This window comes from Falco naumanni, chromosome 6, assembly GCF_017639655.2.
Source record: "Falco naumanni isolate bFalNau1 chromosome 6, bFalNau1.pat, whole genome shotgun sequence".
NCBI lineage: Eukaryota > Metazoa > Chordata > Aves > Falconiformes > Falconidae > Falco > Falco naumanni.
This window is the reverse complement of record NC_054059.1, coordinates 73,923,718-73,940,668: the sequence shown is the minus strand read 5'-3', so window position 1 is coordinate 73,940,668 and position 16,951 is coordinate 73,923,718. Positions and strand designations below refer to the sequence as shown.

The 16,951-nt window shown below is 64.9% G+C and overlaps 2 protein-coding genes across 3 annotated transcripts; one reads left to right on the top strand and one right to left on the bottom strand.

Annotated features, from left to right (window-relative positions):
* Positions 1-205: 205 nt before the first annotated feature.
* SLC30A3 (solute carrier family 30 member 3) lies at positions 206-4,432 on the top strand. The gene is made up of 8 exons (XM_040599365.1): positions 206-288; positions 1,457-1,821; positions 1,897-2,043; positions 2,114-2,267; positions 2,826-3,030; positions 3,219-3,324; positions 3,662-3,796; positions 3,911-4,432. The coding sequence occupies exons 1-8, from the start codon at positions 206-208 to the stop codon at positions 4,054-4,056; spliced, it is 1,341 nt and encodes a 446-aa protein (XP_040455299.1). The 3' UTR covers positions 4,057-4,432.
* A 563-nt stretch (positions 4,433-4,995) lies between these two features.
* Positions 4,996-16,590, bottom strand: GTF3C2 (general transcription factor IIIC subunit 2). Of its 2 annotated transcripts, XM_040599068.1 has the most exons (18): positions 16,369-16,590; positions 15,737-16,118; positions 14,544-14,850; positions 13,888-13,982; positions 13,548-13,625; positions 13,035-13,133; positions 12,508-12,735; positions 12,128-12,239; positions 11,863-11,980; positions 9,864-9,895; positions 9,501-9,630; positions 8,765-8,909; positions 8,324-8,485; positions 7,739-7,826; positions 7,275-7,403; positions 6,695-6,826; positions 5,900-6,007; positions 4,996-5,724 (listed from the first exon to the last, which is right to left on the bottom strand). In XM_040599068.1, exons 1-18 carry the CDS (start codon positions 16,499-16,501, stop codon positions 5,518-5,520), a joined length of 2,685 nt encoding a protein of 894 aa, XP_040455002.1. In that variant the 5' UTR covers positions 16,502-16,590; the 3' UTR covers positions 4,996-5,517. The 2 variants fall into 2 exon arrangements, with proteins under 2 accessions (XP_040455002.1, XP_040455003.1); XM_040599069.1 differs by lacking the exons at positions 4,996-5,724; positions 5,900-6,007; positions 6,695-6,826 and adding an exon at positions 6,833-6,946.
* Positions 16,591-16,951: the final 361 nt, after the last annotated feature.

Sequence of the window (16,951 nt, the reverse complement as noted above, 5' to 3'; positions counted from 1 at the left end):
GCCGCGGGCTGGGCTTCCCACGCTCCTCCGGGGGGTGTCGGCACCTGCCTACCCCCCTGGGCCGGCCCCGCTCCCCCCCCCTCGCCCCAGCCACGGTCCTGAGTGGGGCCGGGGGGCGGGGCCGAGGCGGGAGGTGGGGGGAAGGCGGGGGGCGGGGCTGCAGTCGTCCCAGCGGCGGGTGCCCGCGGTGTTGCTCGACCTCGGTATGGAGCCCCCGACCGGCACCGAGAGCGCCCACCTGGTCAGCCCGCGGGACAGCCGCGCCGACGGCAGCCTGCGCCTCAAGAGGTACCGCCGGCACCCCGGCACCCCATCGCCCCCGCACCCCCATCATCCCGGCACCAGCATCTCCATCACCGGCACCTCCATCACTGGCACCCCCATCACCCCGAGACCAGCATCTCCATCACCGGCACCTCCAGCACCCTGGCACCCCAGCACCTCCAGCATCTCCATCACCGGCACCTCCATCACCCCGGCACCCCCATCACCCCCATCACCCTGGCGCCAGCACCTCCACCACCCCAGCTCTGTGGCACACCCATCACCCCCGGCACCCCACCACCCCCTGCTAGCGTTACCTCCTAGTGCCCACGGCAAACCCTGGCACCGCCACCTCCATCAACTCCTGAGTCTGCAACCCCCGATCCCCCCGCACTGCCAGCACCGGCTCCCCCCTCCCCCCCCGCTCCCCCGGCCTCCCTGGCACCCGCATCCCCCGGCACCCCCCGGCAGCGTCAGCTCCAGCTCCAGCCCCCTGAGATCCGGAAGCCCCCGGTACGTCCAGTACTGTCCAGTTCCCACGCCTCCCACCCCCCGACACCGGCAACCCCCTGGCACGTCCACATCCCCCCTCCAACCCCCGCGCCTTCATCCGACACGGACATCAGCGTTCCCGCAGACCTCGAGACGGCCCTGACCGTTCGTGCACCGGCACCTCCCTCCAGCCCACAGCGGCACCCGCACCCCTGACACCGGCACCCATCTCCTCCCTGGTACCGGCGCCTCCATTCAAGCAGAACCGGCGCCCCCATCCGTGCGCCAGCCCCGCTCCCCCCTCGGGCATCCGTCCCGCTGCTCCCGGTGCCCAGACATCACCCACTGGCGCCGGCACCGTTCATCCGTCACCCACCCGCCCCGGGTCCATCCATCCCCCTCCCGAACTGGTGCCTTGCGCATTAGCCCCTGCGCCCCGGCCCCCGCCGCGCCCCCCCGACTCACCTCCCCCACCCCCGGCGCCCCGGCCAGCAGCCCGGCCCCCAGGCACGACACCTCGGTCCCACCGGCACCTCCGCCGCAGGCACCGGCTCCCGCCCCCGCCGGGCTCCCCTCCGCCCCATCGCTCAGCCGAGGTGAGGCGGGCAGCTCCGGCCGTGCGGGGCCGGGGCTGGGTGGTCCGTGGCACACCGTGGCTGCCTGGCCCGACGGGGGCGCCCGTACCCTGCCTGTGGCCCAGCCGCGGACCCCGGTGCGGCAGCGGGACCGGCCGGCTGGTTGGGGACCGCAGCCGCCGGCTTCGTTACTGGGCGGACGGCCCGGTCAGCAGAAGCCCCGGGCAGCTGGGACGGACTGGGGCTACCGGGAGCCCCGGGGGTCCCAGGCCGGGGCGCGGGGAGCCAGTGTGGCCGGCAGTGACCCCTGCTCCCAGTCTGTTTGCAGGCGCCCAGAACCCCCTGCCACCACCGGCCCCCGTGGCTCCAGCTCCCCGGTGCTGCTGCAGCCCCCCCAGCCCCAGCCCCGGCCGGGGGAGGCTCCAGGCCCGCCGGCAGCTGAGCATCGCCTGCACCGTCTGCTGTTTCTTCATGGTCGGGGAGGTGATAGGTAATGGTGGGATGGGGACGGGGATGGGGGACTGCCCTGCTAGGGCATGGGGTGTCAGCTGCTCTGCGCCCACAGGTGGGTACCTGGCGCACAGCCTGGCCATCATGACGGATGCAGCCCACCTGCTGACAGACGTGGGCAGCATGTCCGTCAGCCTCTTCTCCCTCTGGGTCTCTACCCGCCCACCCAGCAAGACCATGAGCTTCGGCTGGCACCGCTCAGGTGACCTGGGGGGCACAACTCCACGGGAGCCCCACAGCCAGGGTAGGTGCTGATGGCTCTCATCCCACAGAGACGCTGGGTGCACTGGCCTCTGTCCTCTCCATCTGGGTCGTGACTGGGGCCCTCGTGTACCTGGCGGCCGCCCGCATCATCAGCAATGACTACGAGATTGAGGCACAAGCCATGCTGGCTACAGCTGCCAGCGCCGTCGCAGTCAACCTGGTGTACGTCCCACGCAGGGCTGCACATCCCTGCATCCCCCACACACCTCCAGCCTGAGCCCTGGCCTCCCCTCCCACATCCCTGCCCCATGCATGCCCCTAGTACCCAGAGAACCCCAGCCCTGGCCCCTGGGTCACCTTCTGTCCCTGTGCACCAGCATTGCGTCCCCAAGTGCTGCCTCCTCCTGATCCCCGGCCCTAATACACTCCTGGCTTCCAGCCCCTGTATGTACACCCTCTGGCCCTACATCTTCTGCCCTCCCCAACAGCAGCACCCCCTCAGTCCTGCCCCCATGCCCAGCCTGAGACCTGGCATACGCCCTGGGCCTGAACCCCTGCCCTGGCCCCATGCACGTCCCTGCAGTGTTGCAGATGCCCTATGCCTGCTGCACCTCCAGCCCTGCCCCGTACTTCTCCACCCTCCTGGGGCCTAGGTGCACCTGCCCATGCTCCCTTTGCCTGCGATGCCAGGCACCATTGCCTGCATGCAGGTCCAGGGAGGGTAAGTGAGGCCCCCGCATCCTGCCCAGCACAGTGCTAAGCCCTCCCTGCTCTCCCCAGCATGGCCTACATCCTGCACCAGTCCCCCACCGGCCACTGCCACGGCACAGGTGGCTACGAGCAGCTGGAGAGCTCCAGGGGCTGCCTGCCCAGCCATGCCCCCCTGCCCGGCAGCACCAGTGTCCGTGCAGCCTTTGTCCACGTGGTGGGTGACCTGCTGCAAAGCGTCGGTGTTCTTGTGGCTGCCACCATCATCTACTTCAAGGTGCCTGGGCTGGACTCCTCCCCCCCCCCCCCCCCCCCCCCCCCCCCCCCCCCCCGCTGCCCGCGAGAATGACTCCCTCAGCCCCAGGCAGGGTGCTGTGGGGCACTGGGGTCATGGACCCCCCCACACCTAGGTGCCCAGCTCAGCTCTGGCCCCCTCCAGCCTCACACAGACCCTGCTCTCTGCAGCCCCAGTGCAAGATTGCAGACCCCATCAGCACCCTCTTCTTCTCGGTCTTTGTCCTTGGCTCCACCTTCACCATCCTCAGGGACGTCTTCAGAGTCCTCATGGAAGGTGAGCAGCAAGTGAGGAGGGTGCAGGGCCATGGGTACAGGGAGTGGTGGGCTGCAGCTGCCACAGCCCCTTCCCCACATGGCAGCTCACCCCGTTGCAACCTCTGCTCCCCATGCAGGCACAACCCAGCCCACCCCTTTGCCCTTCCCTTGCCCCTGCAGCCCATCTCCTCCACCCCAGGCAAACAGCCCTGTGGTGAGAGCCTGCTTCACCCTAGAGCCACCATCCCCTGCCTGGTCACTGCCTGGGGAAGTCCCCACCCCAGTTACTCCCACCACAAACCCCCACCCTGGCAAGGGCTGGGGCTGGCCCCTCTGTGACCAGGCGTTGCTGGCAGGGACACCGCGGGGCCTCGATTTTGATGTGGTGAAGGAGGCGCTGCTGCGGGTGAGCGGGGTGAAGGGTGTCCATGACCTGCACCTCTGGGCCCTGACACTGAGCCACCATGCCGTGTCAGTGCACGTGGCTGCCGGTAAGTGCCCCCGTGCACAGCCCAGCTGGCTCATGCAGCCCCCGGGCCATGGGCGAGGGGTCCACCAGCTGCCCATGTACTTGGGGCTGAGCCGCACTGCCTTGCTGTCCCCAGAGACCAGCGCCGACCCCGAGATGGTGCTGCAGGAAGCCACCACCCAGCTGCAGAGCAGGTTTGGCTTTGCCTCATGCACGGTGCAGGTGGAACGGTACCGGGAGGAGATGGCAGCCTGCCAGCACTGCCAGGACCCCTGCACCTGAGAGCCTCACACGCTGCGGTGCTGGGTCAGGCCTGGCCCCCACCCCATGGGCGAGTGGGAGCTGCCTCTGGAGCACGGGATGCAGCGCAGGAGTGGGAACAGTGCTTGGACTCCTGTCCCTGCGCTGTACCCACTGTGCCGCCACTCAGCCCCAGGGTGGGACAGTGCCCCTGAGCGCGTAGGGTCTGGGGGGGGGGGAACACATGCAGCCTGGCTCCCCAGCACAGGGGCTCCCCTCAGGACCTCCTGTGCCAGGAGGGGGCCCAGGCCTACTGGGACCAGCCCCAAAGGGGGGAAGATCCTGGCCCACTGCATGTTGACCCCCGCTCCCGGGGAGCCCTGTTGTCCCCTGCAAAAGGGGACAGGAGGGAGCCACTGCAGCTGCTGAAGGGCCCAGGGAAGGGACACCCCCAAGGGCGAAAGCAGAGCTCAGACCCAGCCTTGGACCCATGGCCAGAGGGGCTGCCCCACCACCCCCACGCCTGTAGGCTTGTGCTACCCGGGCTGCAGGGGGGGTCCGGGGTGGCTGCTGCTGTTGCACCCATGTGGGCACAGAGAGACAGGGCCGCCAGAGCCTGCAGCTCAGCCGGCATGCTAGCTCCCCTGGCTTGCTCCCTGCTGCCCAGCCAAGGCTGGATCCTGCTGTGCCTTGGCCTGATCCATTCCCACCCTTGTGAGTCTGTGTCTGTTGCACTTGTGAAGTGTCTGCCTGTCTATCTCTTTGTGCAAGGAGCCCAGCGGGCAGTGGCAGAGTCCGCAGCTGCCAATAAACTTGTTGGAGAGCAGCAGCGGTGGCACAGGCAGCCAGAAGGGGACTGGGGAGGGAGGATGGCCCCAGACCCCTGTGAGGGGCAGCGTGGCTGGGGTACAGCACCGCAGACATGGCCACCCTAGACACCAGCCTGCTGCAGGGGGCCCCGTGCCAGCACCACAACCAGCCTTTACAAAACAAACCACGTTTACTGCACAGCTGAACACAGGCTCAATGTGAGCAACTTCAGAGCTCCTGGCAACCCTGCCAGCCCCATCTGCCCTGCCCAGGCCAAGGCTGGCCCCCCCCCCCCCCCCGGCCTCCTCCCTACACCTGCATGAGACAGGGGGTCAACCAGCAATGGGGGAGCAGGAAGCAAGAGCAAGCACAGCCCCACGCAGGTGGGGAGCTTACAGGTGCTGCTCCAGCGTCAGGCCCCAAGATCCACAGCTCAACCCAGGGACTCACACAGGTCCCACTGCCCACCGCCCCCCTCCCCTGCCCCACCAGCTCAGACCAAACAGCACAAATCCAGAGCACAAGGACAAGTGTCCTGAGCATCCCAGGTGATGGCCAGGAGCAGCCATCCCTTCCCCGAGGTGAGGGCCCAGAGGGTAAGAAGCACCAAGAGGAGGCACACAGCCCCTCCTGGACAGCACAGCTCCAGCCCGGAGCAAGCACATGTGGCAGCAGCATGAGGGACCCACTGCATTACTCTGCCGGCAGTGGGGAGTGCTCGGCAGGGCTGGGGCTGCCAGGCTTGTCCCCAAAGAGGGAACTGAAGCGGGCACGCCGTTCCAGGAGCAGCTGGCAGCCCACACTGGAGGTCAGCCCCGACAGGCAGTGTGCCCGCACGATGCCCGCCTGCCCACCCGACACCAGCCAGCCGTGCGAGTCCAGGTTGGGGCTGAAGCGCACCTGCAGGAGCAGAAGGAGGTCAGGAGGAAAGGGTCCAAGGTGCTGGGACCCCTGCACCCAGAAAGCGGCATGGATAGCAGGGCAGAAGCAGATGCTGCCTGCAGCAGCCACAGCCTCCTGCCTGCGGCCTCCCAGGCTACAAGCAGGGCTGTGGGCTTGGTGCAGCCCCTCTCACCTTGTGCAGGGACTCCAGCTGCAGCCGGTCGAGGCTCAGCTCTGCCTTCACCTCCTGCGTGTGCATCCTGCGCATGGGCTCCCGGCTGGGGAAGTTCTTGAAGCTGCGCTGTGAAGTGGCGGCACCGCCATGGGCTGCGTGCCGGGGCAGGAGCACCGCACGCAGAGGTCCTGGCAGCACCGTACGCAGCAGGGGCAGGTGCTGCTTGGCCAGGGAACACAGCTTGCCCTCAGGGTCACCCACCAAAAAGCCACAGCAAAGGGCAGCTGGAGCCAGACCACAGGGTGGGCCTGGGCAGGGTGGCTGGAGCACGGCATACCCCCACCAGCGCCTCTGATCCAGACTCGCTCCCTCTCTCCAGGGGGCCCTTGGGCACAGCCTGGCCCTGCTGCCCCATGCCAACCCCTCTGAACACGGGCTGGCACACTGGGGAGCGGGGGTCCTGGCAGCCTGTGACCTTCTAGGCTCCTCCCCAGGGCTGGGGACTTGACTGCTGCCACAGCCAGGACACCAAGCCATGCTCCCCACCACCCTGCGACCAGGCAGCCAGGAGCTCCCTTGCCTGGGGGACCCTAGCCCAGGCTGGCAAGGCAGCCAAGGCTTTACAGAGGGCAGGTGGCAGGGCAGCCCATCCCCTTGCTCTCAGGGCAGCCAGCCTGGGCTCTGCCAGAGGTGAGGGGCTGCCACAACATCTGAGCTGTGTCTCCTTGCCCTGCCGCTCCCACTGCCCAGGCACAACCCCACAGGCCCTGCTCACGGTCAGGACCACCCAGCCCTGCCCCTGCCCCCTCCTACCAGGTCTGTGTCCCAGAATCGGATGTAGCTCTTTGTCACCATCTCGCTGTAGAGCCTGGTCTTCGGCAGTGCCTGCTCACCACCCTCCGACCCGGCGGTGCTGCAGGGCAGCAGATCAGCTTTGTAGATGGGCTGTTAGGGAGATTGGGCTCAGGGCAGAGCAGAGGGTCCATGTGCTTCCCCGCACACAGGACCACCAGACACTGAGCAGGCCTGGAGGCCCTGGGATCCCTGCGCCGCAGCACGGTGGGTCTGGGGCAGAGAGAGGAAGGAGGTGCTGCCATAACAGCGGGGGCAAACCGGGCCAGGCCTGCCCCATGCATGAGATGAACCCCAAAGGTCCCATCCCCAGGGCCAAGGCTGCTATCACCAGCACCCTTCCCCACCAGGCAGCCCCTGCCTGGGTGGGAAGGGCACAACACACACATGCCTGTCAGGCAGACATGCAGGCATGTCCTTAAGGAAGCAGAGACCCTGACACCAGCTCAGGATGCTCTTCCAGCGACCCAGGAACACCACTCCCACCCTGCCCAGCCCCACACGTCACAGATGGGCCCAGCTGAGCACGACAGCCTCTTACAAATCTGCGGTCTGAGGACCGCTTGACGTTGAGGGGGTTGATGGCCAGGTCAGGCAGCACCGCAGCCACCAGCTCGCCAGTGATGTCTCCCGCAGCCACTGTGTTCAGCCAGTCCGAGCCAGATATGCTCTGCAGGAACATACAGCTCTAAGGCGCAGGGTTCCAACAGGCTCCCCACCAGCACCACAAATGCCAACCCCCAGATACCACCTTCCACCCCGTGGGGAGGGATGGGCTCAGAAGTGCAGCCAGCTTGGACACAGGCAGGGACACCACCTCGTGTGGCTGCCATGGTTCCTCATCCAAAGGGCAGAGGGTGACCCCCAGGGCCAGGGTCTCGCATGGCCAAGCAGTCACCTCCCACCCATGAGCCATGGGACCCAGCTGGTACCGAGTTTGGGGCAGATGCCCACCCCGCCTCCGACATGGCCCCAGGACAGAACTGCCCTGCACCAGTCTCTTACCCACACAGTCCCCTTGCGAGGGGCCACAAAATAAGCCTTGAAGCCCAAGTACCCAGCGTCAATGTAGTGGATCCCACAGAGACCATAACTGCAACAGAAAGGGGATGGATGAGGACAGAGCTCTGCACTGCCACCCTGACACGGCAAAAGCCAGGCAGCAGCCCACCTCCCCAGAGACCCCAGGACCCAGGCGGGTTGGAGAGGGGGTGTCCTTGCTCTAGCAGCACATGACAAGGCAGCTCAGGGCAGTTCCTGGAGGCTGAGAACACACCAAGACCCCAGAATCCTTCTGCCAACTTGTGTCAGCCTGGAGCCACACAGGAGCCCCACTGCCCAGCCCAGCTTGGGGGCCTCATCCTTCCCCTCACCCAGCTTGCTCATGCCCCAGGGTGGCCCAGCTGAAGGGATGCCAGCACTGCGCAGCTGTGGTGTTGCCCAGCACAAGCACAGCCTGCTCCTGCCATGGCATAGATGGATGCTCCCAGGCAGGGAGAGACCAGAGGGGCCCCTGGGGAGTAAGGCCAGACCCCAGCAGCAAGGCTGGCCCCCAGGCAGACCAGTCACTGCAACAGCCCCAGAACTCACGAGGCATAGCAGTTGTCCTGGGCCACGGTGACCCCGTTGTAGGGCAGCAGCCAGGCCACCTCAGTGCTGAGGAACCGCTTGATGCTGTTGATGGGCTCATAGAGCCGCCGCAGGTCCCAGAACTTGATCTTACGGTCGCTCCCTGCCGTGACCAGGAAGTTGCTGAGAACCAGGAGAAAGGCAGCACTGAGATCCCAGCGCAGGGCTGTGCCCTGTCCCTGCTGCAGGGATGAGGTGGTCCTGGCTTGGCAGCACAGCACTGCTCCCGCAGGCAGCGGCTCAAGCCCTCTTCCTCTAACACCCAACCCAGCCTCTCTGGTGCTCCAGAGGGCCAAGGGCCACCAGCACAGTCCTCTTAAGCCCATCGTGGCAAAGGAGCCTCATCCGCAGGAGCAAGCGTGTTCTCCCAGGCAGCACCTGCAACAGCTCTCCTGCCCTCACCTGTCAGCCTTGCACCACTCTATGCTCCGGACTGCGTGGTCATGGGCTAGAAAGCACCGGAAAGGGTAGAGCTTGAGGGAGCCATCGGGCTGGCGCACACACTGCAGCAGGGACTTGGTGAGCAGGTTCCAGACAGCCACAGTGCCTGTAGGACAAAACCTGTGCTTGTGATGAGCTGCACGGCAACTGCACCAGTGCTGCAGAGGACACCCAGCACTGCAGCATGGGACCCAAGACAGTGCATAGCTGCAGAACAGGCAACAGCCCAGGCAGGGGCTGCAGGAGCTGCGAGGCAGAGCAGTTGAGCCAAGGCTGGAGCCACAGCTGGGGTTTAGAGCAGGACAGGACAGCTCGGGTACGGCAGGTCCTGGCAGCACAGCACAGAGCTGTGGATCGCCTGAAGCCAGGCACAAAACTGCATCCAGGCAAGTCAGACAGATGTGGATTAAGTCAGAGCCACATCCTGGAGCTGACAGGTACTGGCGGCCAGCCCATGATAAGCCTTCCCCCCATACCAGGGACGGGCCGAGAGGATCCTGCACGGTGCCTGCTGCTTGCTGCTGCTCAGCCCGGTGCTGCCCCCATACCTCACCCTCAGGATCCCCCATTACCTGCCCCAGGCTGAGGCCAGAGGAGCAGGAAGCTCCACATGTCTCTGCCTGCTACAGGGCAAGGGCTGCTCCCCCAGGGCTCTGCCACAGGATGCAGGCCCTTCTTGTGCAGGAACAGGACTCACCATCATAAAAGCCAGCTGCAAGGTGATGATGGGGCTTGGATGGCATCCAGGAGAGGCTAAAGCACTGGCCACACTCAGACGCATTCCCTGCCTGGACGGAGCCCACCTGGAGCGTGGCAATACACTGCACCTGAAAGCCAAAGGACAGACATCAGTCGCAGCTCCACGCTGGTGTCATCTGCATCCCAAGAGCCATGGACACCCAGGTCTGCGAGCACAGCTCTGCTCTGCCACTGCAAACAGCCCAGGCCAGCAAGCTCTGCAGGCATCCCGACTCCCTCCCCAGCTCTCCCACCTGCAGCAGCCAGGAGGCTCACTGAGTGCCAGCCCTGATGGGGGACCGCGGTGGTAGAGGACACTGACCTTGCAGATAATGTGTTTGTGGAAGGACCCATCTAGAAAAGAGCAGAGGAGGGTCAGGACAGGCACCAGCTCTCCTAGAAGCTCCCTGTGGCACAAGCTGCTCAGCAGCCCTGAGCAGGGCTCCCAGTCCCTGTCCTGTCACCCATCAGGACCAGTGTCCCCATGGCAGGCAAGTACACCCAGCAGCAGCAAACAGAGCGCACATAGGAGCAAATACCAGGCACTAGAGGGACCTCTAGGAGCCAGACCTGCCTGCACTGGAGAAAGCAGCATCCTGAAAGGCACCACAGGCAGAGAGAAGGCAGGGCTGATGTTCCCCCCACCCCAGCAATCTTCCCCCCACCATGACCAGCTGCCTGCCTTGATAGAAGACACATTCAGAAACTTGAAGGGATCCAGTGACATATAGGGACCAGACCAGACTGTGACCACTTGAGGGAGGAAAAAAGGAGCTGTGTGGGACAGACTGCTCTGCCAGGCAAAGGCAGCTGGTAATGGGGGCTGGAGCAGCGCAGGCAGCCACTCCTGGGGAGGGCAGATTTCGCAGAGACCTCTGCGCCAAACAGCTCAGGACGAGGCACCTGCAGGACCCCCCATGCACCAGCTTTGTCCGCCAGAGACAGACAAGGTGCTGCAGGTCCTCTCTCATGCACATCTTGGGCTGGAAGGGCCCCCCCCAGCAGCACGGGGCCGTTCTTGGGCACAGCGAGCACCAGACAAGCACGTCCGCACCCCGGAGCGTGACAGCTGCAGGCAGAGGCAGCGTCTTGCAGAGATACCGAGGAGCCATACATCTTCTCTGGCACCTCCGTGACAGCCAGGGCACATGCAGAGAGCAGCCCCAGGCTCTGTCACATGGAGGCACCAGGTAGGTGCAGGTACCCGGAGCCCCAGGGAAAGCCAGCACAGCCACACCGACCCGGGAGCTGCCGGCAGAGCCCCAGCGCACCGCAGGCTGGCACTGATCCCACGGCTGCAAACCAGCACCCCCAGCCCGGCTGTGAGGCACAAGGACAGTACGTGCCGCCGCAGCCAGGCTGACACTACGTGACAGGACCGGCCCGTCCGCAGGAGCTTTGCAGGCTGGGGAAGAACACACGCCTGCCGCAAGCTCCCCACGTGGGGCCTGCGGCAGCCAGCGCAAACCACCCGGAGCCGGCACGGGAAAGGGGGGCGGGAAAGGCAGTGCTGGCAGATGGCGCGGGGCCGGCGCAGGCAGCAGTGCAACGTGCTGAGGGGGTCGGTAGCCATGCTCGAGTGCAGGAAACCTATTTCCCATTGTCAGCCACGGACGCGCGGGCCGTCAGCCACGGCTGAGCAACCACGAGCAGCACGTGCAGGTCATCAATCTCGCTTGGCTCCCAGCAGATGAGACTATTACAAGCACCATTAGCCTGAGCCAGCCAAGTGCTCAGAGCTCCAGGTCTCTGCTATGACAAACAGCTCAAGCCAGGCTGGAATAAGCAGCTCTGCCATAACAGGACACGCTTGCAGCAGCAAGTGGGGAGATGGGGGAAGATTTGGGAACACACTCGCACAGCTATATCTCACCCTGCAACCCCACTCGAGTCACATCATCGCCGCCAAGAGCTCCCTCCCGATGCACCCAGCTGCAGGTAGGGCTGGCTTGGGAGCCGTGGCCTGGCTGGGCTGTCCCAGCAGCCCCCTGAGACTTGACCCTGCCTTTGGGCCAGTGGTGCTCTGACATCCTCCGACATCAAAAAGCCACCTTACTCCCCCTGCCACAGTGCCTCGCTGTCAGAAGCCACGCTGGAGGTGGCAACAGCTGCTAGTCCCAAGACTGGAGGTGTGTGTGCCAGGGCTCACTGCTCTGGGCACAGTCCTGCTGCATCTGGTGAGCAGGACTTGCCCCACAGCTGTGCCCCAGCACAGCCCCCCCATCCTGGCACAGCAGGCTTCCAGGGCTCGCACGCTGCCCACCCCGGCACAGTGGGACAAGGGCCAGGACGCCCCTGCCTGGCGGCGCAGCTCTTCCTACCTTTTACCTGGGTTCTCTTGGAGTGCTGCAGGGCGCTGGGGTGCGGGAGGGAGTACAGCAGCACCTTGCCAACCGAGAAGGCCACAGCCAGCAGGCCCAGCCGGCTCATCTGTGGGTGCTGTGGAATGACACACAGGCTCAGCCCCTGGGTCACCATCCCCTACCTTGGAAAGCAAGGCTTTAGCGAGGGCATGGACTTAGGAGCCCTGGGGGAAACCAAAGGTGGCCCCCAGCGCCCAGACAGCCCTTCTAGCAGCACACTCACCTTCCTGGCAGCAGTGGGTGGCTCCCAGGCACCACTGGGGCAGAACTTCATGTCCCAGACGCAGCCGTGATCAGCAGCAATGGCATAGGCCAGCCTGGCTTTGTCAGCAGTGCTGCAGGCATGGGTTGAGCCATAAAGAATGCTGCAGCTTGTGCCCAGCAGCTCCAGTATACACCAGCAGCTTCCAGTGTACACCAGCAGCGAAGGTGGCTGCCAGTACAGCCCCCATGGGGTTCAGGCTGGCAGCTCTGGGAGAGGATGAACCTCACCACACACTCAGCCACAGAGGGACAAGGGGTACAGGCCCTGTCTCATCCCCCGGAGCCAGGCAGCCCCTGGCCCCTTCCCCAGGGGTCTGTTCCCCAGGCGAGGCCACTCACCCCTGCTCCTGCTGCAGCGTGCCCAGGCCCCAGAGCTGCAGGAGCGCGGGGCCCCTGTGGAGCCCAGCCACGCTGTGTGTCTCCTCCATGCTCCCATGGCAGTAGACAGCCACGTATTGAGAGGCCGCCGAGCCCTCCGGGGACGGGCACCACTCCATTGCCCACACAGGGCCACCCACGAAGAAAGACACATCCAGGCGTTCCTTGTGGGGCTGCAGGGAGTTGAACCTGCCAGCAAGGAGGCATGTAAGGGCACAGGGGGCAAGAGCAGCGCTGCTGTGGGGCGGGAGTGTGTGGGCTGGGCAGAGCAGCACCCAGCTGGTGCAGAGCCCTGGCACGGGGCTGGGGAGCAGTGGGACCCCAAGGCACGCTGCATGGGCTGGCTGATCAGCCAACAGCTGCTCCTCCTGTCCCAGGGCAGCCACCTGGCCCTTGGACCTGCTGGAACCGAAGCCCTGGGGGTTACTGCCTGCCCTAAACACAACAGCCACCACCCTGGCAGTGCCCCGGGGCACCCTGTCACGGACCTGTTTACCCTGTACAAGACACCTTCGTCTTCGATGCCCTCCCGCTGGATGGAGAAGAGGGGAGACCTGTCCTCTGCTGGCAGATACGGGGCAGCTTCGCTGGGGAGGCAGAAGAAGGTGAGAGGATGTCTCCCCACCCCTGCCCCTCACCCAGTCATGCCCCAGCATGCCCTGGCACCCACCCCAGCCTCCACACAGTCCGGTGTATCCTACTGCTGGCCACCCTCAGGACTACTCAAACTCCATGGCCAAATCCATGAGACCCTCAAAGCCCACGACAGAAAGCTCCACCCTTTCTGCTGGGGCCTAATCCTGCCAGAGGAGTGGGGGAGTACAATGCTCAATGTGCCCTTGTTTTCTCCTAGCCCTGATGGCTGGGGCCACCCACCGTTCCCACACCAGTTCACCCCAAACATTGCCAGGACCTGCTCATCACACAGCCTGAGTGCAGGCAGCGCCTGTGCCACATGTCCTTCCCAGCCCCTCTCCCCTCCTGCACTGCTCCGATGGTACCTTTCAGAGAGACATGTCCACTTATGCACCAAAGGGATCCAGTCGGGGAATTCCCACTGCGAGTACTTCTGATCTCGCCTGCAGCAGATGCACCAGATGTCAGCACAGCCCTGTTGCCCAGCCCAGTCCCTACCTCGGGCACAGGCAGCCCCCCTGCCCACACCCTGCCTGCAGCACAGGTGTCCCATCCCTAGTGGCTGCCAGCAGAACGCCGACAATCCCAACAGCACACGCTCCTTTGCTCTCATGCCTGTGATAGCGATGCTACCCAGGGCACCAACAGCCACTGCTCCCCCCATAGCCCACCCAAACACCCCAGCACGCCAATGCCCCTACTCACAGACTGCAGGTGAGGCTGGAGCACTTCTCCACTGGGGCCATGATGGAGTTGTGGAAGCCATTGGGAGCAAGGCCTCGGCACTGGGGCTTGGATCTCTGGGCACAAGAGAAGACTCAGAGCAGGACCTAGCCAAAGGGCCTGGCCCAGACTGCCTCTACCTGCCCAAATGTTCCCACGAGCTCCTGGGGGGACCTGCCCACCCTAAACAGCAACAATGCAGCCCACAAACACTGAGCTCTCCCACAGCCACAGCAGCAGCAGTCACCAAGACCATGTCACACTGGGCTGAAGACACAAAGTGCCATTCTGGGGACTTCCACGAACTACAGGACAGCCTCCAGGATCCTGCCTTTACCTCCCCATCAGCTTCAGCAGGAGCCCAAGAACCTGCACCCTCTCCCAGGAGTACCTGTCGCCCTGTCCCCATTCACCCTCACTTGGAGCTGCCTCTGCCCACAATTAAGGCCAAAGAGCTCATGCCTGGACTCACAGCTGAAGGACACTGTGCCATCCCTGAGTCCTGCTTCAGAGCTGTCCTGCCCCAAACAGCCGGTGTGGGGGCACCACACGACAGTTCAGACACTTTGTGTTGTTCATGCCAGGCCAAAGGTAAGAAGTGGCCAGGGCAGAGACCTTGCCCTTAACCCTGCCCTTACCCCTGCAGACGACACCTTCCCACCATGTCCTCGGAGCACCTCCAGCTCTGGCTCCGACACCTCACTGAGTGGTGCATCACTCCCCTCCTCCTCCTCTGCCTGTAGCAACACCTCCTTTGAGGGCACAAAGTCAGAATCTTGTGCAGGATCATCACTATCTGTTTCCTCCTCCTTCCTCCTCCGGCTCCGACGCTTTTTCTGCACATGCTCAACCTCTGGCTCCGGCTCTTGGGCACCCTCAGTGGGAGCTGGAGGCTGGTACACAGATGTCAGCTCCTCTGCCAGCTCTTGCAGGTACAGCAAAGCCCTGGGACACCAAAGACACAAAGGTGAGCAGAGGGACCACACAGGGACCAGCCATCCCTCCCTCCAGGACCATGTGGGTCTGGGCAAGAAATTTGCTCCAGCCCTGCCTAGCCAGGCTTCAGCAGAGCCTGTCTCGATGCACTGCCAGCCTCCCAGCTGGCCACTCAGGCAACCAGCATCCCCTGCAACCTCCCCAGGGAACACCAGACTCCTTGGGTCTCTGGCAGTAGGCAGAGGAATGCATCCAGCAATCAAAAAAGCAGCATATGTCCCTTTGCCAGCCAGAAGGCAGGAAAGCCAGAGCTCCTCCTGCAAGTGCCCTCAGCCAAGGGAGTTCCCGTATCAGCTACTGCACCCTCCCTCTGCTCAGCAGACTGAGGGGACTGGGGCACTGCAACCTGCCAGCTCTGCTGTGCAAACCCAGGGCTGCACAGGCACTTGGAGGGCAAAGGCATTGCCTGAGCTGCCTTCACAGACCACAGAGCACATGGGCTCCCCCCAGGACTCTCCTTTAAGCAGCACATTGCTTGCACAGCTTGCTCTGCTCCCCCCCAACCCCAAACAAGCCTGTCCTGGCTTTGTCAGGAATGAAGGAAACCTATTCCCCACCGCAGATGGCCCAATGCCATCAAAGACCCACTGCACTCAAGCTCATCTACAGCCCCTGCTCCTGGATCCAAACACATCGTTCTAAAGCAGGATAGGACTGTTCTATGGGGAATCAGTCTGTCCCACCAACGTGGGACAAAGTCCTTCAGGGAAGACACCAAGACCCCCAAAGCAAGGCGGAGGTCTTGATGAACCACTCTGAATGCAGTGTCCACCTGTCCTTCCATCCTGCCCCTCGCCCCCACCCCTGGACGCCCGCATCCGCTGCCCCCGCTTACACTTTGGCTGCTCGCCTCTTGGGGCGCCCGCCGCGGGGGGTCTCCAGGCCCTCCGCTGCCTCACTGCTCCCCAGCATCTTCTGCACGCAGATGGGCTCCGGGGTCGGGCACTCCAGGTCCTGAGACAGTTTCAGCAGCAGCATCTCCGTCTTGGACTTTCGCCCGCGCTTCCTCGGTGCCTTTGGAGGTGGCACGGCCCCGTTCTCAGAGGTCCTCGAGGGCTCACCACAGCCCTCGGCCTCCGCAGGGGCTGGGTCACTGGGGTCACTAGGATGACTTTTTGGTTTTTTGTTTTGGACAGGTTTTTTCTGGGACTTGGCAGCTTCTACTCCCTCCTCAGAGTGGGCCGAAGCATCCACATCTCTGAACGGTGACAATTCCCCTGCCCAAAAATAACAGCTGGACTTAGCACGAAAGCACAGCGGGGCTGTGCCACCGCCCTGGGCACCGAGACCGCCGGGCTGCAGCCGCGCCCGGTCGCGACCAAACACGTTCCCAGGAGCACTGGTGCGGCTCAGCTCCGGGCCGGCCGCGGCACCGCACGGTACCCAGGGAGCCACCCCCGCCCGCGCCCCCCCGGGCACCCTCGCAGCAGCAGACGCGACCCCAGGCACTCCCACCCCGGTACGTACGGAGCGGCCGGGGCTCGCCCTCCCGCGCCCGGCTGCGGCTGCGGCTGCGGCCGGCGGCAGCCGATTCCCGTCCCGAGCGGCCCCGGCGGCTCCGCTCCCGGCAGCGCGGCCCGCGGGCGGCGCTGGACGCCATCCGGGCGGGTCCCCACGGGCTCCCGGAGCCGCCGCCGCCGCCCCGTCGCGGGCCGCGCAGCCAGCACGGAACCGGATCCGGAAGCCGAAGCGCGGCGGTGGCGCGGAGGGATCGCGTCACGCCGGCAACGTCATTACCGAAAGGCTCCGCGCCCTCCCCCATCGCGTGACAGCGCCGCGGGGGCGCACAGCCCCACGCTCATCGAAGCCGAGCCTCCGGGGCCGCGCGGGGAAACGGCCCCGCTCCAGGAGTGAACATAGAGGCGCGTGGACGGGAAAGCGCGGGGTCCGCAGGACCCCCCGCCGACGGGGTAGGCGCGTGGGCATAACGGAACGGGCCCAGGATTTGCACGGTGATGAAGCAGAGAGTAGCACAGGAATAACGCCGTTATACGGCGCGGAGAAAACACTGCGCACCCGCCGCTAAAATTACCGAACAAAACTGACAACT

Coding starts and splice junctions, on each gene's coding strand:
- GTF3C2 (XM_040599068.1), bottom strand. CDS start 16,501: ATGGCGTCCAGCGCCGCCCGCGGGCCGCGCTGCCGGGAGCGGAGCCGC. Junction 8,486..8,764: donor GAGTGGTGCAAGGCTGACAG/GTGAGGGCAGGA, acceptor CCTGGTTCTCAG/CAACTTCCTGGTCACGGCAG. Junction 7,404..7,738: donor CTCGCAAGGGGACTGTGTGG/GTAAGAGACTGG, acceptor ATGTTCCTGCAG/AGCATATCTGGCTCGGACTG.
- SLC30A3 (XM_040599365.1), top strand. CDS start 206: ATGGAGCCCCCGACCGGCACCGAGAGCGCCCACCTGGTCAGCCCGCGG. Junction 2,268..2,825: donor GCCGTCGCAGTCAACCTGGT/GTACGTCCCACG, acceptor TGCTCTCCCCAG/CATGGCCTACATCCTGCACC. Junction 3,031..3,218: donor CCACCATCATCTACTTCAAG/GTGCCTGGGCTG, acceptor TGCTCTCTGCAG/CCCCAGTGCAAGATTGCAGA.